This window comes from Megalobrama amblycephala, linkage group LG20, assembly GCF_018812025.1.
Source record: "Megalobrama amblycephala isolate DHTTF-2021 linkage group LG20, ASM1881202v1, whole genome shotgun sequence".
NCBI lineage: Eukaryota > Metazoa > Chordata > Actinopteri > Cypriniformes > Xenocyprididae > Megalobrama > Megalobrama amblycephala.
Genome location: NC_063063.1, coordinates 3,604,904 through 3,632,259, shown reverse-complemented (window position 1 = coordinate 3,632,259; position 27,356 = coordinate 3,604,904). Strand labels below are relative to the sequence as shown.

General features: G+C 36.2%; 2 protein-coding genes across 2 annotated transcripts in view; one reads left to right on the top strand and one right to left on the bottom strand.

Moving 5' to 3' along the window:
• The window catches only part of LOC125255324 (calmodulin-regulated spectrin-associated protein 2-like), a 50,424-nt gene extending 23,888 nt beyond the window's left edge, over positions 1-26,536 (bottom strand). The window contains exons 1-2 of the mRNA XM_048170465.1: positions 26,312-26,536; positions 7,812-7,889 (exon numbers count right to left, since the gene is read on the bottom strand). Of these exons, the coding sequence (XP_048026422.1) occupies positions 7,812-7,889; positions 26,312-26,521 (288 nt within the window). The 5' untranslated portion in view covers positions 26,522-26,536. The remainder of the gene's footprint in view (positions 1-7,811; positions 7,890-26,311) is intronic.
• On the top strand, positions 648-24,617 carry LOC125255323 (sterile alpha motif domain-containing protein 9-like). The gene is given in 6 exon segments (XM_048170464.1): positions 648-810; positions 8,283-8,358; positions 11,654-11,729; positions 19,236-20,499; positions 20,501-20,656; positions 20,658-24,617. Coding segments are annotated over 3 exon segments (4,905 nt in total). The 5' UTR covers positions 648-810; positions 8,283-8,358; positions 11,654-11,729; position 19,236; the 3' UTR covers positions 24,144-24,617.
• Positions 26,537-27,356: the final 820 nt, after the last annotated feature.

Sequence of the window (27,356 nt, the reverse complement as noted above, 5' to 3'; positions counted from 1 at the left end):
TTTAATGTTTGCATGATGGTGACAGGCTGAAAGCTGCTGTTGTTTTCTGTTTTTACAAAGCATTTGCTGTTAATAATAGCCTATTACTGGTGTTATTTATTGCTATTACTTTTTGGCTAACAAATATTTAGCATTTTCTTATTTTATATTATTTCTGAGTATATAGGATGTGTTTAAGATAAGTTTGTACAACACTTGTCTTCATATTTCAGGCATATTTCTGCAAAGATATTTAACAAATAGTTTTACATTTACACCATGTTGATTACTTCATGTGTGGTGCACTTGGAATGGAACTTTTTTAACCAGATTGTTAATAAAGAATGTTACTTAAATCATATTGTAGTTAAGTTTTTAAGGTTCATTAATTCTACTTTAATGGCAATTAATAGGTCCTTTTCATTGCCATTAAAGCAAAATAACTGAAAATAAACATACAAGCTTGATAAAAATGCTTATTTTAGAAGAAAATTTCAGGCGGCACTTAGAGACTTTTGCATCTGAAGTCTTCATTTCATCTCTAGTTTATAGTCTTGACTTTCTGATATTTGTGTTTGGCCGAATAGATATTATGGGTTGTGGGTGTGTTTGAGTTTGCTGTGGTTTAGGTGTGGTCATATTTACAAAGGCAGGTAAACAATAAAACTATTTTTTGGACTTTTGAATGCAGTTTATAGGTATTGCGCATGTTAATACGGAAGTGTTCCTCAACACTAGCTTCACTGTGACTGTATTTGCATGCCTATTTTAGTAAGAACAACCTGAAAGCAACACCCAGTCTGGCATTAACTCAAAAAGAAGATTTACAGGGTAAGTACTGCTGAAATTTTCACTGATTTCTCAAGCTGTAGAATGATGTACTAATTGTTTAGCAGCTATGTTATATTTTTAACTACTTTCTATAAATTGTTTTTAAATGTAAATTACTTATTAGTTATTTAAATAATTGTCAAATGTTAATAAATCAGATAAATGATGCAAAAAAAAAAAAAAAAAAAGCATTTTGTAAAAGGCTTGGTACAAAGCCTGGTAAAAAAAGCTGTCACTGGAGCCTTTAAGGCATTATTATACACCCTTAAGGAGTAAATGGTACCACCGCAGAGACCACTTTTGAGCCTTTTTTTTTTTTGAGTGTAGCCATGATTATTTCATGTAGAAATTCTAAGAAAGTGTTTGAATAAACTTGATTTTTAAGTAATGTACAGATCAAATCGTTCTGTAAGATAAAAGTAAATGAGGACTCTGTAGACAGAATTTATTTTTCATGACAAGAGAAATGGAGTGTTCTCTTCCAAACAATTAGATAAAGATCTAAATTATAAGAAAATATATAATAAAAAGCAAAAAGAAAATCAAGGATCTTAGAGATTCTCTCGGGGCCGTTAAGTTTTCATAAGGTGACAAAAATACATACTGTGCAGTGTGCACTCACCACATCCTGTAAAGATGACGTACGTTGGATTACGTTGCATGTGCGTGTGGGTGAATAATGGTTTCTGGGGGACAAGATCATTGTTGTGCCAAATATGGAGACTGTCAGGAATGACAGTAATGAAATGTCTAGAAAGATAGAAATCTGCTAAAATGTACAATGTGTGTATTGCTAATGTCATTAAAGCAAACAAGAAATGTGTTGACGCAGGTAAACAGAGCAATTGATTCAACTAATGTAACAATTAATACACATAGAAGCAACATGTATGCTAACGCAAGTAGAAGCAACATGTGCATAAATGTAGAGATAGTGTGTGTCATTAGTGATTTAAAAAAGCAGGGCCTTTAGAGCTCTCAGGGTGGAGGATCTTTTGGAGAGACAGAGAGCAGGCAGAAGCGGAAGCTAGCTACAAAACCACAACATCAGAAGATCAAAAGTAGACACCTAACATTGAAACCACGTTTATGTGCACTAATCATGCGATTATTTCTAATAATCAGAGTAAGGTCTTAATTGCATTAAAATGTTTACATTACACAAGCAGAACTCTTCACTCCAGTTTACATGAAATTTTCATTATTCTGATTATTCGCTAATATATACAAAGTTCTGCATCTAGATGCTGCCTGATAGGTCCTCAACTCAATTTGTAGCTCTCACATCGCTATCTACATAGTGCATCTGATTGTTTGCTGTGGAATCAGCAGGCCAATGAACTTGCTGCTCAAACATTCACATACTTGGCATTGTTTACTGTTAGCAGTCTACAGCATGCTTTCAGAAACCCTCTGAAATACAACATATAAGTGAACAGTCTTTCTTATGCTATCACTATGTGTTTTTGTGTGGTCTGCTTTGTCAATTTCTTATGAAGTAACCAATAGTGTTGATGAAATTAAGCTTTGCAAGGCACTGCGGCTTTCCCCTCAACTGTATCATAAAATGGTTCATTACTCGAAGCTTTTCAACACGGTGCACACTAAAGACATCTAGTGGTCAAAAGGTGGATTATCCAGCCATTTCAATTGCTTCAAATAATAATTCTCTTTGTTACGAAAACCATATAAAGCAATACAAATATTTAATACAAATAATAGGCTTTCAGGTCCTTAATTACCTAATGTATTAATAAACCTGAATAAATGTGTGACTCTGTGATAAATACTAAAAATAAATAATAAATTGCAAATGAATAAATTAAGTAATTGTGTACTGTAGTGTCATACAGTAGGCTACTATATAATTTTTTAGGGATATGCTTCGATCAACACAAGCAGCCTTATTCGCATAAACTTTTGCATATGTCCTAAACCTACGAGTTCATAGAAAAGGCTCATGTAGGAATATGATCAAAATAAATTGTGGAACGGTCAGTTGAAGTTCTTGTGAACTGGGAATTAATACTGAATTGGAACATGCACAATACTACACATGTAAATATTTGTATTATGATTTATTCTTATCAAAAAAGTAAATGAGCTGCACAAGAGATTCATGCTATTTTTTGAATCGGAATACGAAGCAGCCACATGGTTGTGTGAGTATGGGGTCTCTGTGGAACTAAAGTAAGCATTTTTGAATTTGTGGGTGTTTATAAATCATGCAATGCAAATGATCCCCTTCACCTGACCCCACCCTTAACCCTACCCACACTATGGCCTTGCCCACTGATCTGGTAACTGTCTACTACTGTTTTGCACCTATAGACCTAGACTTGGGTTGTGTGCGAAAATTAAGCTTCAGATGTCACAGATCGTGAAATCATAGCTCTAGCATTGTGCATCCTCACCTCGTATTGCTGACTGTATTATCGAGTTTATACTGAATGGACATATCGGACTATAAAGCTAAGAATGAAACGGTCTCTTCTTCCCTCAAACTGTCGCGTTTTCTGTCAGCATTTGACATTTTTCTTCTCAAACGCTGAATTTACTGTTTTTATATAATGCGCAGTGTTTCCGTGACTGTCCAAAGCAGGCAATTATGCGATTGGTTGTCTATTGCTAAGCGTCTAGCTGTAAAATTCTAACACTGCATCGTTTCACACTATACAAGTTTGGCACCGCAATGCGGGGTTAACACTGCAAAAGCTATATGACTCTAATAATGCGCTTATATATTTCCAAGAGCAATGTTTTCATTAGTATGCTAATCTTTGAGGCTGATTTCAGCAGGATGCAATGTCAGAGTAATGCTCCTGTCATTCATTATCACTCCCAAAGGGTTTTCACTTATTCAAAGAGTTAAAGGTCATGTCAATGATATTATAAAATGACTTATAATACTTGTTCAGGTGGTTGCTGGGGTTTCTTATCTCTATCAGCTTGCAACGTGATATCTATTGTTAATGAGAACAAACAGTGCATGTTTCTAGAGCTAAGGCATTCAGCGTGGTAACCCTGGCGCACACAGTCATAGGCCACTAGAGTTAAGCCATTCGCAAAACGGGCCCAGGCACACACAGATATTAAAACGTGTGGTCTCATGGCTCTTTGGAGCAGCAGCAGTACATATGTCTTGGTGGTAGATCTGCTCGTTGGGGTTGTGTTTTGTCCTATCAACAGCAGCAGCAGCGTAGCAGATCTATTCCACCAAACAGTGTTGTCACGGTACCAAAATTCCAGTAGTCGGTACCAATACCAGTAAAAATTTACGGTTCTCTGAGTATGTACCAATTTCGGTACCACAGGAAAATCTGTTGGAACTATTTTACTATTATATTTAACTAGCCTATTTTTAAAAACATGAAATATGATGGTAATCATACATATAAATATTTGGAGCATGTGTGTGTATGTTTGTGTGTGTATATACCTCTATGAAATAAATTTTGAAATATGAAAAAATAAATTGTCCTAAACAAATGCTCAAATATCCATTTTGAAACAGACGTGCATGTTTATTTTAGCTATTCCGTCAGTGAAACGACACGCCTGTAAAACTGAAATAAATATCAGTAAATAATGGTAACCTAAATAATAAGAAAGTGAAGTACTATTCTAACAAAATAATTTTTTTATTTCCACACAAAGATTGCCTCTATTTTTGTAAGTTTGCAAACTTAAATATCATCAGTAAGCAAGTTTTTGTGAAAAACTGTAAATTACAAATAAACATTAATTTAAATCAAAATATATATTTAGTGTTTTGTTCATCTTAATTTAATGCAACTCAAAGTTTTAAGTACACTGTAAGTTGCCAATACTCAAAAAAATAGAGGCAATCAGTTGCCTCAATTTTTAAGTTAAGAAATTCACTATATTACCATGATGGTAACTCTCCAAAAACCCACATTAACAGACTCTTACTATAACGTCATTTTCCATCATGATAAATTTCCCGCCATTTTGAATTTTTTTCGAAAAACTCCTCCAAGGCCGTTGCTCCAATTTGCACAAAATTGAACCAGATCATCTTCAGACCAAGCCGACGAAAAGTTATGGAATTCAAGTTCAATTTGAAAAATGCGCTTGCAAAAGTAGACATAAGGCTGTATCTCCGCAACGCTTTAGCGTATGCAGACCAAACTTGGTATGTCATCACAAGCATAACCTGAGGAAACATACAGCATTTAAAAAATTTTAGTGAATATCTTCAAAACCGTTAGTCCGATCTAGTCGAAACAAGCATAGTAAACACGGAACTATATTTAGTTAACTAAGCGCTAATGCCCAAATGTCAAAATTTTGATAGGAAGTGCCAAAAAAAAATCAAATCAAAGTCGCCCATGGGTAATTTTTTAATGCACTCATACAAATAAATGTCTATAATTCCAAAAAGATATTTTTCCCAAATTTGACACAATAGCTGTCTTCTAAGGACAAAGAACCAGCTGTGGTGCACTGAATGGAAGGCTAACCCACCTCACCTTTAACACATAATAAAACGCAAATTGTTTACAACAGTTCAGTCTTTTCAATGTAAAAGTCTTCACTACTGACTGACAGAATCATAAAGCCTTTGCCACCATCTAATGGTGTAATAATGTAACTTCTGTGGCTGTTCACTGTCAGGGACTATTTTTTCCCCTTAGCGTTGTGCCTCACGCCATGACTTATTCACGATACAGCACAGCCTCTCGTACTTTATTACTTACATATTTGAATGCATTGGTGTACCATGTGTACCATTATGAATGTATGTGTCATCGGCACCATGCTCTTAAGGTACTCAAAAGGTTTTGAGACAGCGCCTCCTTTTGGTCAAATGTTATGATGAAATTTTAAAAAATGCTAATAGCTTTATGCTAAGAACACTGATGTCAATTGACCCTTAGCAAAGACCCGCCCCCCTTAGTTACTGTTGCTTTGTCCGACAAGCCATGGCGCCGTCACGCCACATGCAGTGAAAAATACATTGCGGAGCAAAGAGGATACGGACAACACAGCGACAGACAAGACAAAGCAGGTTACTTATGATATTAAGTCCCAAGTGCCAGCTTTTCAAAGTCCCAGCTTTCAAACTGTGTAGTTTTTTAAGAAATTCAAACAATAAAAAACGTTTTGTGGCTCTTTAATGTGTCGTGACCATGGTTGTGACAGATTGCTGTAGTGCCTCAGCTCAAGAGGCTCGTAAACCGATCATCTCTTCCTACTAGTCCATTTATAGCATCAAATAAACATGAATGAATGTTGTTTCAAACGCGGAAAGACGTCAATACACACCATTTTTCAAGTTGAACTCCACTGAGGTTAATCTTCTAACTCCTGACTGCTTTGTCGGACAAAATGGCGAATTCTGCGTTCTGATTGGTTAGATCGCTTGTCAATCAAACTCCCGGCGAAGGGTCAATTGTGCCTTAGTCACCCAAACTTCCTGTCCGCCATTTTGATTTGCTTTCAAATCATATTTTTTCAAACTACTCCTAGACCGTTGGTCCATAGCTCACCAATGTTCACAAATACGCACTGGAGCGTTTACCAAATCTGTTTTGTCAATAAACAGTTTGGTTTTAGGCCTAAGTATTCAACAGAAATGACAAACTGCTTTCTCACAGAATTTATTAAGGGAGCTTTAGTTAATGGTAATGTGGTAGGTGCAGTGTTTTTAGACTGTCTCAATGTGTTTTTCAATTAGGAGGAAGGAAATGAATGATTTTATAATTAAGATCAATCAAAAGGCAATAGAGGTAGTTAACCATTTGAAATATTTAAGTGTTATTTTAGATTCTCATTTGAAATTTGATGTGCATGTGAAGAGACTGTGTAGAACACTCAGAACAAACCTGAATTGTTTTTATATGATTAGACCACACATATATCTAAAAGCAGGTCTTAAATGGTCTTCTCACATTTATCATATTGTGTGACTGTCTGGAGTTAGGTTTCTCAACTGACTATCAAACCTGTTAGATCTCTATATAAACAAACACTAAAAATTTTGGACAAGAAACCAAATAGATGGCATCATTGTAATATTTTATTTATCTCTTATTAAAATGGTGTTTAAATGTGTACATAATCTTGCTCCAAAAATTATATGCCAATTAATATAAAAACTGAGTAGTAAGGGGATCACTACAAGAGGTGCAACTAATCAGAATTGCACAATACCAAAGAGAAAAACTAAATTTACACAATCCACATTTTCAGTTCAAGGTACACTGCTTTGGAACAGTCTGCCAGCTGAACTGAAAATGCAAACAGAGTTAAACATTTTTCAAAGAAATTTAAAAAAGTGGTTCAAACAACAGCAGGTTTGTGAACACTGATGGTCATGCACAGTCTCAGTTTATTTATTATTATTATATTTTTTTATTTTTTGTTTAGTTTTTTTGTGATTATTGTTTAACTGTTGTTAAAAAAAAGTCTTAGTCTAGACAAATTAGCCTTTGGCTAGAAGCCTGTATGTGGAGCACTGGCTGCTTGAAATTGTAGCAATGTTATACTGCATTTTCCCTGTTAAATAAACTAATAAAATAAATAAAATTTGATAATATTACTATATCAACTGAGGGTGCTTTTGCTTTCATTTGAGCACTCCTGTAGAACCAGGCCTGCCTATATAATTTTCTCTTCCTCTTCTTCTGAATCAGTTTCTGGTTCAAACATTTTTGGCTGAATTAAACCAGTATTTGCATTTGCCATTGTGTAGCATTATCTACAGTTGACTGAGTTGTCCGAGCTGATGTGATTGAGTGGAGATGGAGACTAATTGGCATATGCATGGATGCATATATACTAAATGAAGCACTGGTGTAGAGTTACGCTACAGTTATTTAAAGGCATAAAGAAATTATTTTCACAAGAAGAAATGTTTATGAAATATGTCATTTTGATTATCAAAGATGAGATTTAAGGGATAAGATTATTGACTGCAGGGGGACTTTATGGAAAAAAATTGTTTCAGACTCAAAATATTCTGAATATCTCCTCACCTTTTGAATTGTGCAGGGTTCTCCTATATCTTGGACTCTCTGTTCTTGGGCCAAAAGGTCTCTAAGATGTTCATTTACCTGCATTGGGAAATAAACATGTACAATAAGCAAGTGGCCTACATAGGGACACACAAGAACAAGATTCATACATACATTTTTCTGTGCATTCTGCTAACAGGCTCATTTACACACATTTTAAAAATAAACTGTCCATTCATATTTTTATTTAAATCATGTCTATGATCTAAATTAATGTTTTTTTATGGTTGAATGGTTAAATAATGGCTTTCAAGAAATCTTTTAAGATGCCTGGGCAAGGTATACAGTTGACTTAAGGAAACAATGCACAGATGTGTGCATTTCTGTGCAATTGTGAATTATCTTGTATGTAGAGTAATGGGCCTCTGAAACAGTGAATTACTGAGTGTGGATTTAACTAAAATATATCTTTGTCTTAATTTGTCTTGTCAGTGGTATGCTTGGTAGCACAAGGTGAGACAAAAACAGGGATGGACAGAGCTTAGAGTGTTTTCATTCTCCACAAGAGGTAAGATAAACAACAGAAAATACTATTTTGATATTCTACTTCCTACAAAGTGAAAGTTTTAAGATTTAGTTTACAGCATGATGCTAAACACCACAAGCACACATTTAATTTTGTCTGTCATCACAAAATGAATGTACAAACGTGTTTGAATGTCAAAAAAATGTACCCGATTCAAAAATACATCACTTTATAGGTTTTTACTTTTTAACAATAAAGTATTAAAAAATACTTGAGGAAATCAAGTAAACTCTCATTTAGATTTTAGAGTTGCAAAACACATAATGAACATGGTCATACAAAGAGAAACATAATTGTAAAAATCAAACTGCATATAAAATATCAAAACCAAACCAATAAAAAACATGACACTGAAACACTGAAATTTTATTTTACCAACAGGAGAACTCTAAATAAGAAACTAAAACTGCCAGAAGGTGGCCGTAAATGTCTAAATGAGTAAGTCATTGAGTCATTCATTAATTTGATTCATTCAGACAGCTGATTCATTCAGGAATTAACTATTAGGTGTGTTTGACTTGAAGAGGTGCTACACAGACCGATCGGTGTATGAAATCAATCAAAGTCGTATGACATCATAAATGAAGGGCCCTATTTTAATGACCTGCGCATGGTCTGAAGCGCGTGGCGCAGGTGCACTTAGGCCGTGTTTAAATAACAAAACAACAACAACAACAAAAAATACTGCGGCATTGACTTTAGACCAGGTTTTTGTTGGTCAATGGTGCAGTCGTTTTCAAAATTGGTATCGGTGATACTGGTCCTCCTTCAGAAAAGATGCCATTAAACAAATATGTAAAATATAGGGTACTGTTATAATGTTGTTCCTACATTAATTTGGAGATTAAATGTGAAATTACTACAATATAAAAAACTTGAATGTTAGGTGCGATTAATTGTGATTAATTACATAAAATTTAATTTTTATATCGACTGACAGCAGTAATATATATATATACATAGGTGTGTGTACTGCATATATATCAAGGGTAGCACTTATTGTTGACTTTATAAAATAAACAGAACCTACTACTTTGATCTCCTAAGATATGGACAGCACAAACACGTACAGCCATTTGTCTCCACACCCCACAGAGTGAAGTTGTGGGAAAGCTTCTTTCTATCCTGTCCTTCCTTCACATTTGTTCCTTCTCCTACACCCCCTTTCCTATGCACATTCTCCCCTTCACTCAGTTCACTTAGTAAAATATATAAAAATTATAATGTTCTATGATGTCAATGCAAGTGAAATAACAGTCATGTTTGGTATCATTTAAAATGTCTCAGTGTGACTGGTGCAAAGGACTCATTCACACAAAAGTAAACCAAAAGGTAATAAAGGTTTAGAGATACTTTGCTTACTGTGGTGGGTGTGCCCCTTTCCCAGGGTCCTTCATCCAAACTACCTCCTTTTCCCCAACAAGGTGCGAACTCCCATAGGTCTATAACCCTAGTCAATAAAAAATTCCTGTTGTAAGTTCATGCCCCACATTGGGGGATGTTTTGTCTTGGTCTGAGTATTTAAAGAAATGTTGCAAAAGGCTCGGCACGATTCTGTAGCCAGATAAGCTCATAACGCAGTGTTTTCCAGACACTCAACATTATGTATTTTCCAGATGTCAGGTATGCATCTTTTACTCTTATTTCTGAGCATTTGATGTTTTGTACTGATAATCTTTGAATTGATTATGTAACTGACATGATACATTTACTTGACAATAATAAATTGCTACATTTTATTATATTCCGACTTACTCTAAAATTATTGACTCACGTAGATTACGTTGCATCCATTTTTACCACAAATCTGTGTCAGGTTAGTAACGGACTAAAGTCCAGTTTTGAGTGGAGCATTATGGCACGCCAACTGAGATTTTATAGCTCCAACTAACATTATAAATATTGTGATGTATTTAAAGGTTTTTCATAAAAATGTTCAATTGAAGTTTTCATTCCATTTGTTTCATCTGGTTTTGTAGAGTTTAAGGATGTTTGAGCAGTGTTATGATTGTCAATTGGACATTAACTAAAAATGAACTGTTGAAGAAAGCGTTCATGCCAACTCTACAGAAACGGATGCGAGTGAAGCAGTCAGGCGCAGATTAATGCAAAGGTTTGCATGGGCTGCAGTGTGCAGGGGCCCCGGATTGGGCAGACTATTTTAAAATAAGCAGGGTGATTAGAAAGATGTGACACTTGGGTCACATCTGTTAATCAGCTGCTGGTCAAATCATGTCAATCATTTTAACATTCAATTTCTCTGTACTGTACTATACGTGTTGTAGCCATAAAAAAAAAAAAAAAACTATTTAGTTTCAATTTTAAATATTATAATGTTATTTTTTATTCCCGTCATCAATTACTGCTTACTTGAAATATTTTCATTATTAATTAAAGACAATTATGCTGATCATAACTGCTGATCATAACTGGAGTCTGGAGTTAGGTTTCTCAACTGACTATCAAACCTGTTAGATCTCTATATAAACAAACACTAAAAATTCTGGACAAGAAACCAAATAGATGGCGTCATTGTAATATTTTAGAAAAATATAGTTTGCTTAATTTTGAAAATTTTATAAATTTGTCTCTTATTAAAATGGTGTTTAAATGTGTACATAATCTTGCTCCAGAAATTATATGACTATTAATATCAAAAGAGAGTAGTAAAGGGATCACTACAAGAGGTGCAACTAATCAGAATTACACAGTGCTAAAGAGAAAAACTAAATTTGCACAATCCACATTTTCAGTTCAAGGAACACTGCTTTGGAACAGCCTGCCAGATGAACTGAAAATGCAAACAGAGTTCAACTTTTTTCAAAGAAATTTAAAAAAGTGGTTCAAACAACAGCAGGTTTGTGAACACTGATGGTCATGCACAGTCTCAGTTTATTTATTATTGTTATATTTTTTATTTTTTGTTTAGTTTTTTTTTTTTTTGTGATTATTTTTGTTGATTATTGTTACTTTTTTATTGTTAAAAAAGCCTAACCAGGGACTGGGGTTGTATAAGTATAAGACACAACCTATTTTTTCCTAATTGTCTCAGTCTGTGATTATAGAGCCACTTGGTGATAAAAGGCAGCAAATACACGTCCCCAATTTGAAACTATTATTGTGGTTGACTACCTACTGTATACAGTTGTCTTAAGGAAACAATGCGCATATGTGTGCATTTCTGTGCAATTATGAATTATCTTGTAGTGCCTCTGAAACAGTGAATTACTGTGTGTGGATTTAACTAAAATATCTTTGTCTTAATTTGTCTTGTCAGCCGTATGTTTGGTAGCACAAGGTGAGACAAAAACAGGGATGGACAGAGCTTAGAGTGTTTTCATTCTCCACAAGAGGTAAGATAAACAACAGAACATACTATTTTGATATTCTACTTCCTACAAAGTGAAAGTTTTAAGTTTTAGTTTACACCATGATGCTAAACACCACAAGCACACATTTAATTTTGTCTGTCATCACAAATTGAAAGGACAAACTAATGGACAAATGTGTTTGAATGTCAAAAAATGCACCTGATTCAAAAATACGTCACTTTAAAATACATCATCAGTTTTTACTTTTTAACAATAAAGTATTAAAAAATACATGATGAAATCAAGTAAACTCTCATTTAAATTTTAGATTTGCAAAAGACATCATGAACACGGTCATTCAAAGAGAAACAAAATTGTAAAAATCCAATTGCATATAAAATATCAAAACCAAACCAATAAAAAACATGACACTGAAACACTGAAATTTTATTTTACCAACAGGAGAACTCTAAATAAGAAACTAAAACTGCCAGAAGGTGGCCGTTAATGTCTAAATGAGTAAGTCATTGAGTCATTCATTAATTTGATTCATTCAGACAGCTGATTCATTCAGGAATTAACTATTAGGTGTGTTTGACTTGAAGAGGTGCTACACAGACTGATCGGTGTATGAAATCAAAGTCGTATGACATCATAAATGAAGGGCCCTGTTTTAACGACCTGTGCATGGTCTGAAGCGCGTGGCGCAGGTGCACTTAAAGCGTGTCCGAATTAGGGCTGGGAATTGACACAATTTTCACGATTCGATTACTAGTCACATGCTTTCGATTCGATTCAATTACATTTTCGATTTGATTCAATATCGATTATTTTGGATATAGTATTTCAGTTACAGTACATGGCAAATTTTCTAGAGGAAAAAAATCTCTCAATTAATGCTGTAAACTACACATGTAAGTCAGTAGGTACTACTATAATAATATTGAAGGTTATATTGAGTTTATTGTCTCTGAATATGTTTTACTGAGGTAAATATGACGTTACGTGACATTGTTTACAAGCTGTTTTATTGACGTCTTTCCGAGTTTGAAACACTGATTGAGCTAGACATGATACGGATTTCGGTAAGATGTACTGTATATTTTAACATACCTTCAGATGTTTAGTCGTGTTTATTTCACGCTGTAACTGGTATTAAAGCGGAGGAGAGGATGTTCACATGCGCTCTTGCTGCCGCTTCTCTTTAACTGAGGCGTCACATTAACAAGTGTCAAAACGGTATTTATTTTTTGAATCTCATAATAAGATGGACGTCATTTGAAATCAGAGACTTTGTTTCATATCAAAAGTAACAAAGCACAAAGATTTTTGCGATCAAACGTAGATGTCAAATGTCAAGTCACCAGTGCTGGAAAGGTAAACGTCATGATGACAGTGCTGAAAATGATAAGGAGGAGGAGTAAAGTATCTAGTAAAGAGTCTATTTGGACTTAATTCATCTTCATAATGTTATTTACACAGCCTGCACTGTGACACCCTATTTAGGTTGGTCGGTCCACAGTCTGTTGCCCTAAACAGAAATTTCCTTTTATTAGCCTTCACAGTCTAAGTACATGTAATGAATTTGGCTAATTATTTGACCAATCGTGGCAATAGACATGTATTTAAAACTAACTCGTCAGGTTGAGGGTGTCTACAGTGGGTACGGAAAGTATTCAGACCCCCTTAAATTTTTCACTCTTTGTTATATTGCAGCCATTTGCTAAAATCATTTAAGTTCATTTTTTTTCCTCATTAATGTACACACAGCACCCCATATTGACAGAAAAACACAGAATTGTTGACATTTTTGCAGATTTATTAAAAAAAAGAAAAAACTGAATATCACATGGTCCTAAGTATTCAGACCCTTTGCTCAGTATTTAGTAGAAGCACCCTTTTGATCTAATAAAAATAATGTATTATAATAATCTAATCTAATAATGTATTATTTATTATTAATACAGCCATGAGTCTTTTTGGGAAGATGCAACAAGTTTTTCACACCTGGATTTGGGGATCCTCTGCCATTCCTCCTTGCAGATCCTCTCCAGTTCTGTCAGTTTGGATGGTAAACGTTGGTGGACAGCCATTTTTAGGTCTCTCCAGAGATGCTCAATTGGGTTTAAGTCAGGGCTCTGGCTGGGCCATTCAAGAACAGTCACGGAGTTGTTGAGAAGCCACTCCTTCGTTATTTTAGCTGTGTGCTTAGGGTCATTGTCTTGTGGAAGGTAAACCTTCGGCCCAGTCTGAGGTCCTGAGCACTCTGGAGAAGGTTTTCGTCCAGGATATCCCTGTACTTGGCCACATTCATCTTTCCCTCGATTGCAACCAGTCGTCCTGTCCCTGCAGCTGAAAAACACCCCCACAGCATGATGCTACCACCACCATGCTTCACTGTTGGGACTGTATTGGACAGGTGATGAGCAGTGTCTGGTTTTCTCCACACATACCACTTAGAATTAAGGCCAAAAAGTTCTATCTTGGTCTCATCAAACCAGAGAATCTTATTTCTTCACCATCTTGGAGTCCTTCAGGTGTTTTTTAGCAAACTCCATGCGGGCTTTCATGTGTCTTGCACTGAGGAGAGGCTTCCGTCGGGCCACTCTGCCATAAAGCCCCGACTGGTGGAGGGCTGCAGTGATGGTTGACTTTCTACAACTTTCTCCATCTCCCGACTGCATCTCTGGAGCTCAGCCACAGATCTTTGGGTTCTTCTTTACCTCTCTCACCAAGGCTCTTCTCCCCCGATAGCTCAGTTTGGCCGGATGGACAGATGGAGTTTGCTAAAAAACACCTGAAGGACTCCAAGATGGTGAAGAAATAAGATTCTCTGGTCTGATGAGACCAAGATAGAACTTTTTGGCCTTAATTCTAAGTGGTATGTGTGGAGAAAACCAGACACTGCTCATCACCTGTCCAATACAGTCCCAACAGTGAAGCATGGTGGTGGTAGCATCATGCTGTGGGGGTGTTTTTCAGCTGCAGGGACAGGACGACTGGTTGCAATCGAGGGAAAGATGAATGTGGCCAAGTACAGGGATATCCTGGACGAAAACCTTCTCCAGAGTGCTCAGGACCTCAGACTGGGCCGAAGGTTTACCTTCCAACAAGACAATGACCCTAAGCACACAGCTAAAATACACGAAGGAGTGGCTTCTCAACAACTCCGTGACTGTTCTTGAATGGCCCAGCCAGAGCCCTGACTTAAACCCAATTGAGCATCTCTGGAGAGACCTAAAAATGGCTGTCCACCAACGTTTACCATCCAAACTGACAGAACTGGAGAGGATCTGCAAGGAGGAATGGCAGAGGATCCCCAAATCCAGGTGTGAAAAACTTGTTGCATCTTTCCCAAAAAGACTCATGGCTGTATTAATAATAAATAATACATTATTAGATTAGATTATTATAATACATTATTTTTATTAGATCAAAAGGGTGCTTCTACTAAATACTGAGCAAAGGGTCTGAATACTTAGGACCATGTGATATTTCAGTTTTTCTTTTTTAATAAATCTGCAAAAATGTCAACAATTCTGTGTTTTTCTGTCAATATGGGGTGCTGTGTGTACATTAATGAGGAAAAAAAATGAACTTAAATGATTTCAGCAAATGGCTGCAATATAACAAAGAGTGAAAAATTTAAGGGGGTCTGAATACTTTCCGTACCCACTGTAGACACCCTCAACCTGACGAGTTAGTTTAAATACATGTCTATTGCCACGATTGGTCAAATAATTAGCCAAATTCATTACATGTACTTAGACTGTGAAGGCTAATAAAAGGAAATTTCTGTTTAGGGCAACAGACTGTGGACCGACCAACCTAAATAGGGTGTCACAGTGCAGGCTGTGTAAATAACATTATGAAGATGAATTAAGTCCAAATAGACTCTTTACTAGATACTTTACTCCTCCTCCTTATCATTTTCAGCACTGTCATCATGACGTTTACCTTTCCAGCACTGGTGACTTGACATTTGACATCTACGTTTGCAAATTTGACATCTACATTTATGAGATTAGCCTCCTTCTGATCATTTATTATTTCTTGTGATCACAATATTTTTGTGAACAGATTGAGATATATATATATATATATATATATATATATATATATATATATATATATATATATATGAACTTTGCTCATTAAAATGAAAATATGATTAAAATATGATATCTGAATGAAACGATTCATTCATTCACTGCAGTGTGTTGCTCAGAGACACAAAACAGTCCTGTGGCTTTGTTTGGAACTATTTTCATTGGTAAAATAGAACAAAAACAGGCTATTGCTATTGTGTCTAAAATGTAAGTCACTTAAAGGTGCTAAAGAGGATGTTTTGTTTTATACATTTTTGCAATATTACTTGAAACTGTCTTTACTAACTGATAAAAGACTATTTATTAGGTGCACTGAAAGGAATAATATTAATATACATCATCTGTGCACGAGGTAGGGCCTTAAAAACATCAGCCAATCGTTTACGCGATCATCGTGTAAACGATTGGCCCTCTGGCTTGTCAATTACTGCCATTACGTTCCATGTGAAAGATGTGTGCGGATTGGCCCTCTGGCTTGTCAATCACTGCCATGACGTTCCTTGTGAGAGACATGCGCGGCTGCGCGCTCCAGTAACTTTCCACACTCTACAGGCGCCGCATGCAATGTTTTTGTCAGGAGACAGGAGTAACAACTGCAGATTATGAGTTACCTGCGGTGAGTCCGACATAATGAATCCACTAACACGTAAACACTCGTGTTCCAATACTCGTGCACGAGTTTTGGGAGGCGTTCCCTCGAAATGAGCTGTGAAGGAGGGGGGTTGTTCTTACGCATGCGCTCATTTAAAAAAACTCACTAACAGTCTTTGGTTTCTCAGTTGACGAAAAGATCCTCTTTAGCACCTTTAATACTTAATATTGTTTATTAAAATGTTGTATAAAATCAAATTCATATTTGTAATCATGCTGATATGTGGAGAAAAATGCCATTCTTCATGTGATATTAACTATATTAAATTATTTAAATATAAAAGACATACAGAGGTATTTTTGCCCGCTTATCTTGAATATTGGAGGCATTCTAAATGCATTTTATTAGACTAAATCACACAGCAAAAGTGTGCACTCTAAATGAACCTGTGCACTAGTCTAACCTACTAGACTACATCACGTAGTGTATTGCTTGCACTCTTTATCTCTATCTAAAGAAGACGATGTTGCACCCACCTAGTTCCTACCTCATAAGACTTTCTTCATCTTAGAAACACTTTTAAGATATTTTTAATGAAACCTAAGAGATTTTTTCCCTCCATTGTCAAAAAATTTATCAATATGAATCAAGCCATTTAATCCTAGTCCTCTGCAGAGACATGAATAACTTATATGGTAAACATTTAATGCATGCTTTCATTCACATATAAACAAAACATTGATTAATGTACATACAGGTGTTCATATAATTAGAATATCATCAAAAAATTGATTTATTTCACTAATTCCATTCAAAAAATTAAACTTGTATATTATATTCATTCATTACACACAGACTGATATACAGTGGGTACGGAAAGTATTCAGACCCCCTTCAATTTTTCACACTTTGTTATATTGCAGCCATTTGCTAAAAACATTTAAGTTCATTTTTTCCCTCATTAATGTACAAACAGCACCCCATATTGACAGAAAAACACAGAATTGTTGACATTTTTGCAGATTTATTAAAAAAGAAAAACTGAAATATCACATGGTCCTAAGTATTCAGACCCTTTGCTCAGTATTTAGTAGAAGCACCCTTTTGATCTAATACAGCCATGAATCTTTTTGGGAAAGATGCAACAAGTTTTTCACACCTGGATTTGGGGATCCTCTGCCATTCCTCCTTGCAGATCCTCTCCAGTTCTGTCAGGTTGGATGGTAAACGTTGGTGGACAGCCATTTTTAGGTCTCTCCAGAGATGCTCAATTGGGTTTAAGTCAGGGCTCTGGCTAGGCCATTCAAGAACAGTCACGGAGTTGTTGTGAAGCCATTATTTTAGCTGTGTGCTTAGGGTCATTGTCTTGTTGGAAGGTAAACCTTCGGCCCAGTCTGAGGTCCTGAGCACTCTGGAGAAGGTTTTCGTCCAGGATATCCCTGTACTTGGCCGCATTCATCTTTCCCTCGATTGCAACCAGTCGTCCTGTCCCTGCAGCTGAAAAACACCCCAAAAGCATGATTCTGCCACCACCATGCTTCACTGTTGGGACTGTATTGGACAGGTGATGAGCAGTGCCTGGTTTTCTCCACACATACCACTTAGAATTAAGGCCAAAAAGTTCTATCTTGGTCTCATCAGACCAGAGAATCTTATTTCTTCACCATCTTGGAGTCCTTCAGGTGTTTTTTAGCAAACTCCATGCGGGCTTTCATGTGTCTTGCACTGAGGAGAGGCTTCCGTCGGGCCACTCTGCCGTAAAGCCCCGACTGGTGGAGGGCTGCAGTGATGGTTGACTTTCTACAACTTTCTCCCATCTCCCGACTGCATCTCTGGAGCTCAGCCACAGTGATCTTTGGTTTCTTCTTTACCTCTCTCACCAAGGCTCTTCTCCCCCGATAGCTCAGTTTGGCCGGACGGCCAGCTCTAGGAAGGGTTCTGGTCGTCCCAAACGTCTTCCATTTAAGGATTATGGAGGCCACTGTGCCCTTAGGAACCTTAAGTGCAGCAGAAAGTTTTCTGTAACCTTGGCCAGATCTGTGCCTTGCCACAATTCTGTCTCTGAGCTCTTCAGGCAGTTCCTTTGACCTCATGATTCTCATTTGCTTTGTGCATTCTGCATTCTGACATGCACTGTGAGCTATAAGGTCTTATATAGACAGGTGTGTGGCTTTCCTAGTCAAGTCCAATCAGTATAATCAAACACAGATGGACTCAAATGAAGGTGTAGAACCATCTCAAGGATGACCAGAAGAAATGGACAGCACCTGAGTTAAATATATGAGTGTCACAGCAAAGGGTCTGAATACTTAGGACCATGTGATATTTCAGTTTTTCTTTTTTAATAAATCTGCAAAAATGTCAACAATTCTGTGTTTTTCTGTCAATATGGGGTGCTGTGTGTACATTAACCCTCTGGAGTCTGAGGCTGATTTAGGGCCCGGAGAAGTTTTGACATGCCCTGACATTTGTGCTTTTTTCAGTTGTTCATAAACATATTAATGACAAAGGTGTCATTACACTGTATTCAGCACAAACTAGGCTACAATAATATGTGAGGAACATGTATGCACATGTTTGTGTTTTTGAAGGAATAACGTTTATGCATGGTTATTGAAAAAACAAAAAAATTAAGTCACTTAGTGTCACTTAAGTCACTGGAATTAGTGAAATAAATCAACTTTTTGATGATATTCTAATTATATGACCAGCACCTGTACATGCATACAGCTCAAGAATGGTAAAAAGTTCAAATGCTCAAAAGTTTTTGCTTCTTATGCTGTACATTTGACTGTTGTTTACTTTTCTTTTTTTTAAATATATATATTTGTTTCTTATTTGTTATAGTATGGCTACAATGAATCAACAGATAGAACTTCCTCTTCGAGTGGAGGAGTGGACGAGAGAGCAAGTTTACTACTGGCTGACTGCGGTGACACAAGTGAATAAAATACATGCAGATAAGCTGTACGAGGAAGAAGTATCAGGGGAAGAACTAGTCTGTTACGAGCTCAAACATCTGCTGGATCTTGGTATTAAGCATGGTCCAGCAGTTAAGATTATCACCCGGTTAGAGAAGTTAAAAAAGAAACAACAAGGATCATATTCTTCTGACCATTCCCACACACAACACACAGAAGCAAGACCAGACACAACCGTGGAAAACAAAGACAGCATTTCAACAGATGAAACACAAATATTCAAAAATGCTAAAAAATCAAATAGAAAATCACACAAAAGAGAAAAAACTGACTTTAGAAGGACTAATTCTATGGAAAAAGATTTAATGGATGACATCTCTCAAAGAAGCACTTCAATAGAACACCCACAACCACAAAACAAAACTACTCCAATTTCAGGAACAAGTTGTACATCTTCCAAAGAAACCGAACCAACAGAGTCAGCTGACCCTAAAACATCAGACATTAATGTTTATGAAGTAGCTGAAAAGGAAAAGCATATGAGGAGGTCTGGATCCTTACAGCACTCATGTACTCTCTATCCATTTGATCAGAACTCTGCTTCTCACCGATACATTCAAAACTACACTTTACCACCAGAGACTGGACCAGGCAATCTGACCGATCCAGTTCATGAGTACAAGTTCATGGGCAGAACCGATGATATGAATGTGATAAAGAAGAAGTTCAATAAAGAGGTGTTCCGGTTTGCTGCTGGGTGTATGAACAGCCGCACAAATGGAACCATCCACTTTGGTGTAGCAGACTCCAAAGATTCTCAATACGCTCATGCTGAAATCACTGGGGTTACTGTTGACAAGAAGGACACTATCATTGATCATTTTAATCAAGGTATTAAACCATACTTTGAAGAACACACAGATAAAGCAAAGGCATGCATCAGGCAGCCACGCTTTGTAGAAGTGCTCTGCCCTGACGGCACTCTATCTGGCAAATATGTCATAGAGGTGGATGTTGTTCCATCCCACAGCATAGTTCAAGGTAAGCTGTTTAATATCCAGACTCTGGATGAGGACAATCAATGGAAAAAGAGCAAAGGAAAATCACTCTTCTTCAGAGATGGGGCTGCAACACGAGATATCTATAAAATTGGTAATCCAAAAGACATACAAGATGAACTGACCCGAATAAATTACCAAAAAAAATGTTCTGGACGAAAGGAGGAAGGAGGCGGAAAAGAGGCCTGAAAGCAAAAGAACATCAAACCAGGGGGAAAAGCTGAAGAATCTGCTGACATGTGGAAGCGGCAAACTGGATTATTATGAACACTTCATCATTGTAACAAACAAAAAGCCACCCTGAACAACTCCAGCATCTTGAGTTCATGACAATATTGAAATTGCTCTGTGTATTGGACTATGATTCCAACTCTGCAGTAAGTGGGTCCTGCCACAACTATAGAAAAGTGCGAATTGCAAACCTTCACATGCCAAGTCAGTTCAATGCGGATCCAGGAATAGTTGTGAAAAATCTCAATTTGCGCAAACAAACAAGTTGGGTATTTTGTAATTGCAGAGAAGATCTCAGCACTGAATCTGACAGGCCACTCAGACCAAGCGAATGGTTAATACACAAAGCAGGAGAGGTACAACACATGATTTCATTCCTCTGCAACCCAGACACTCTTCCAAGAGGTCGATTCTTAGTCATATTCCTCCTTCTCTCCACTGTTGAAGCCATGAATGATCCAATGTTTGACACATTCATGTCATTTTATAAAAACCTTGGGGGTACAGAGAGCATTTTAAGTATATGTACTTCAGATGCTTCCTTTCAAAAATGGAGAGATTTTATTCAAGCCAGATGTGAACGTGACATCAGCCACCGGAGCATTTATGACCTGGAGCTCAGTGAAATCAATGGGACAATACTGAAACTGGGACAGAACAAGCAAAATGCGCAGAGACTTCTTCCATCTGCTGAGGGAAGTTCAGTGGTTCTCCAAAAGAATGATGAAGACCTCATGCCTTCACTTGAGATCCTTTGTGAAAATGAGTGTGAGAATGTGTATGATGAGAATAGTCCAGAATTCCATGAATTCCAAATTGAAAAAGAAGCTAAATTCTACAGAGGTGACGAAGTAAAATGGTGGAATTTCTATTTCTCAGAAAAAAATACAGCAAAACCATTCATAAAACGGGACAAATATGATCAACTTAAACGCATAATCGAATCTAAAACCAAAAATCCAACAAGCACATGCGTCATGCTGAATCTTTTTCATCACCCCGGGTGTGGGGGCACCACTTTAGCCATGCATGTAATGTGGAATCTGAGGAAAGATTTCCGTTGTGCAGTTCTGAGAGACAACACTGTTTCCAAACTCGATGTAGCACAAGAAGTTGCCTACTTGGTACGGTGTGGAAAAAACGAGACTATGCGAACAACACCAGTACTTTTATTAGTTGATGATTCCGAAGAGACGGAAAATACAGAGGAACTTCAGCACTGTATACGAAAAACTCTTGAGGAAATTTCTCCAAATGCACTTGTTGTCATTCTAAATTGTTTACGTTCAAGAACCCCAAAAGTGAGATATTCAAACAGTGTCATTGAGAGTCAGTACATCACAGCAACACTATCTAAAGAAGAAATGGATGCCTTTGAAATGAAACTACAGGAACTGCAACAAACACATGAAAAACCAGAAAATTTCTATAGTTTCATGATCATGAAAACAAACTTCAGTCAAGAGTATGTTACAAATGTTACTCGTAATATTCTGAAAGATCTTGATATTGAAAGAAAACAAGCACAACTTCTTTCAATTCTGGCATTACTGAATTCCTATGTGGCTGAATCAGCAATTTCTGTGTCACTTTGTGAGGATTTTCTTGGCATTAAAAGAAATTTACTGGGGAAGCAAACCGTTTTGGATGAAATGGAACCTCAGTCCTGCTTGCTAATTGAGTTTGAAGCTGAGGAATGGGGAGTGTACAAAGCAATCCGTTTTGTTCATCAACGTATTGCAACAGAGTGTGTAAAGGAGTTAGAAGAGACACACAAAATCCCAAGATCTGATATAGTCCAAAATTTGCTGCATTCTGACTTGTTTTTCAAAAGTGGAATAGGAAAAGATAACCTCTTGCAGTCAGTAAAATGCATGCTAATCACACGACAACGCAAAACAGAAGGTGATGAGAAAGACACACTCTTTTCACTTTTGATAGAGGACATCAATAAACAGAATGACGGACTGAAAAAAATCCAGGAAATCTTTACAGAGGCATCAAGACGATTTGATAAGGACTTTGTAATTCCTCAAGCTTTAGCAAGACATTTTTATCTGAATGAAAAGAACTTTGGTTTAGCAAAGGAATGGGCAAACAAAGCTACAACCATCAAACCAAATTCATACACTCTCGACACAGTTGGACAGGTCTCTAGAAGTGAGCTAAAACATAAAATTGATTACAATAAGCAAGAGAACAAAAAATCCACACCTGATGACTTGAAAGAATATCTGGATCTAGCTGATGCAGCGATAAAAGCTTTCCAGAGGGCACAAATCATGGCAAAGGAAGATGATACTCCTGATCAGGAAGAGACACTTCATAGAAAACCAAATACCTACAACATATCTGGATACATGAGTGAGATTGACATTGCTATGACAGTCTTTGACATTGTGAGGGGACTGCCATTGTTTGAGGAAAGGGACTTGATGAAAGATTATTACTTTCAGCAGTTTTTCAAAGGAAAAATGTCCATAACACATATTCCCATTTTCCAGAATGATGCTAACAACAAACGGGCTGATATTCTTAAGGAGTATGAACCATTCCTTGTTTCTCTGAAGACACAAGTAGACAAAGCCTTTGATTTCCTTGAAGTTTTTTTCACTTACACAAGGGAAAGGGGCATTGTTGACAAAGAAAAGCAGTTTAAGAACAGGGAAAAGCTCTCTGATCACTTTAAAAAATACATCACCCTGTTTTGCTCTTCATCAGAGGAAACACTAAATGAGAAAAAACGTAAACCAAAGCTCAGCATGAACATGGAAATTGAGGAATGTCGAATGTTCCTAGAGGAAAACAGAGCAAACAATTTCCCAAGAATTCTTCAGTTTCTGGAGTTCAGAAAAAACATGATTGAACAAATTGTTGAAAAACATTCATTCATATACAATAATTGTGTCACCAAATCTCTCAAGGACAAAACAAACCATTTGCTTGCCCACATAATTCTTAAGCTGAATAAACCAAATTCAACTTTTGCAAAAACCCAAAGAGAACTTGCTGATCTTTTGAAAGAACTCTTGCAAGAAGCTGGAACACAGCATCAACACCCAGAGCCCTACTACCTTGCTGTATTGTTGCTGTGGCCTGGAAAAAATAACACTGATCCACGAATGACAACATATGTGGAAATGCTAAAAAAATCCTCCAGAAAGCAACTCTCACACATTTTTAGATTCAGAAATCCAATTGCCCACTTCTATCTAGGGAAGTCTGATGGATTAGAAAGACTGGTTTCCAAAGCAAGCCTTGACAGCGATTTCAGTAAAGTAAGAGACCGTAATGTCCTATGGCAAAATGCAGACATTTTCAAAGAACAGGCAATTAAAGACAAGCTCTTCAGAGTAAATGGCACATTGGAGCTTGGTGAGCTTTATGCAGAGTATGGAAAGCTAAAGATCCCTGTACGACGCACCTACCTTGGAGGGCTAAGAAGCGGTCATAGTACAGAGAGGGTGACTTTCTACATTGGCTTCGCTATTGATGGTCCACTTGCTTATGACATTCAGTATGCAGACATGAGAGTGGATAAATGAACTAAATGAATTGTTAATTTCTGTCCTTCATCTAAATATACTGGCAGAAAGGATCTTCCTAATCAGAGTCTGGAGAAGAAAAGAAGAATTGTGCATGGTTATTATGATTCTTTTTATTGTTTTTATAATCCATTTTTCAATCAAGGAGCCAATTCTCAAATGATATCAGTTATGTTATATGTTACACACTTATTCTTATATTACTATTATATGTGATGATGAGATGTAATCAGATGTAACTTTTGTCAGCCTGATGTTTGTATCCAAATAATATTTGTCAGCCTCGTGCTTTTCTGTTTTATGATTCATTTTAGTGAAGTTGTTGATATTTGTTTGATATTAAAGTACAATGAATGGGAAAAACTTAAAATAAATGAAAACAGTACAGTGACATTGTAGCAAGGTAAAAGCAAATTATATGGTATTTTATTACAAGTTGAAATGCACAATAAAAGATCATATGTGAGAAAAAAATGTTGCACGACAGTTATTTCAATATTTTCTATTAGGTAAAATATATGTACAGAACAGAACACCTTACAATGCTTGACAACATACAAAAATACAGATATACACATGAGAAGCAAGTAAAAAGTGCTTTACAATAACGTAAATGTGTGATAATGCGAAAATAAAAATTGCTGTAATGCATTATTAGTCTTTTACAATAATAGCCATAATCAAAAGAGAATTATCTCGATCTGGGATGCACAAAAAAAAAAAAAAAAAAAATCACACAACTTACAAGAAACTGCATAAACAAAAAGAATGGAAAGTAGAGAGCACATTTAGATTGAATTTTAGCAAGAGTTCCTCACATACTGTATAGAACTGAAGCACTGGTTTTCCTGTCAAAATGATCATTTTGAATTATTTATTCTTTGAGTCTGCATAAAAAGAAGCATTTGGAGCAGAAGCCATTTTTAGCTGGCAGTAGGTGGACCTAACGTGCAAGTGGCAATCACAGTGGCTTGCAATCACCTCACATTCACATTTTGATTTCAGCTAACCCTAACCCTAACCCAGATTCAACATTTATCAATGTGATTAATATTCATGTGAACAACAGCCTGTCAGAACTTAGTGTGACAGACACAGAGCTGCTGACTACAATCTACCTGAGGAAAAATGTGATTAAAAGTCATCATTGACTGTTAATTTTGTTAAATGATTTTTGCCACATATGCATCTTTTTAAAAAGCAGTGTTGTTTTGTAAAGGGGTAATATCTGTACCATAATAGATTAGAGTAGAGAGTTGCTGCAGTATGTTTCTTTTAAAACTCAATCAATGGTAACACTTTACAGTAAGGTTCAGTTAGTTGACATAATATTTGTTTGCCCTCCATGGTTAACATTAAATATAAATATAATAAATATACTGCTGTAACACATATTAATACTTGTATATTTAATCGACTTGTTAAAGTATTACAAATGTTTTAGCATATATGTAAAGATTAACATTGACCTAGATCAATAAATACTGTAAAAGTGTTGTTCATTTGTTAGTTCGTAATACCTAATGTTAATGCATTAACTAATATTATCAAATTAATCCTTATTGTGAAGTTATTACATCAATATTTTACATTTAGACATTACTGGCATAAGCTGACAACTGCAATTACTTTGCAGATTAACATAATTGTTAGCTTTCCTTTTAGTCACTTTTCAAATATTTTGAAAAGATTGATTCAAACTTAATTTGCTATTGTACACATTATTACAATACACTGGCATTGTGGTGACCACACCGATCTATGGGTCTCCTCCATTGAAAATTGGAAATCGAAAAACCCTCAAGTCTTTCTATTTAGAATCTGCTTGTTAAGTCAGGACATAAGGAATACTGATCATGCAGCCATTTACGAGCACTGTTTATTCATATCACACATTAAAGCTAAGCTTTTAAAAAGTCACACTGTCTCTGGGCTCACATAGACTCTGGCACCAGTATTTTAATGATTCATAAAAGATGAAACACTGTCTGACCAACTGAGATTGCAGTATGGAGATAAAGGTTACGATCATGATTTTTCAGTAGTATAAGAGAACACAGAGTGTATATCAGCACCATTTGTTGCTTTTGCCATCTGATAAAGTGTTTGGACCGTAAACGGGAGCAGGTGACGTAACAAGTGGATAATAAATGCGGTAGGATTCTTACCTTATTGATCCAAGTGGTTATTGCCTCTTCAGCATCATAAGGGAAGTCCTCTTCAGGAAGTACAGGAGTAAATTTCTGTATGCAGGTCAGAACTCTCTCCACGCTGACCATTTCAACAGTGTACGCCATCATTAAAGTGTCGATCATCGCAAGGTGAGAACTCTGAAATAAAAAATACGAAAAATTACATGACTTCCTATAACAACACATATGCAAATATTTCACTGATAATGGCAGGCCTTGACATATAACAGTCAGAAACATCCATAATTTACAGCTACATCCTGTACATAACCATTTCACAATGCTTCACATTATTATCTAAATTAGCAAAAGGTTGAGATACATTTAAATTAAATACAAGTGTATATCTTCTTTTTTAATTAAAAAATGAACAATTAAACATATCTACTTGGCTTACAATTGGCTTTACATTTAGATTGCTTGTATACAAATTTACTGAATATGACCTAAAAAAATTTGATTCTCCTTATACACAAGGTCACCTGCTAAATGGAGCTTAATTTTAGAAACAATAAAAAGAAGAATTGGTTTTGGTCCCTTTTCTAACTTCTGTTGACTCGAACATCAACGCATGCAGTGACAGTTTCAGTCCTCTAGAGGGTGATAGTGAAGCCATTTTAGCCAGAAGTATGAAGAAAGTAGTGAAAGGTCCATGTTCAGCTGTGCACAATTCTTTCTCAGAAAATAGAAAATGGTATAATGTTTGTTGAAATACATAAAAGCTTTGATGGCTATGAATGGAAAAGCAGACAAGGAACAGCCACTTCTGGTCTCAGGGCTCCTGTGGAAGTGGTGTCCTGGAGGAATGCCTGACCAAAACTCTATATACTCTCCCCATTTACCAATATAAAACACTTAATTACTATAACAGTCATATCTTTGGAAAGTGCAGCAGTGGTAAACCATTACTTGTGTATTTGTACACTGGGCAAGTCCCATGTGATGGTGCTTTGCCATTTAAAATGATGTTGTTTTTATTATTTGTTACTTATTCCAACTTGATACAAGAATATATCTGTAA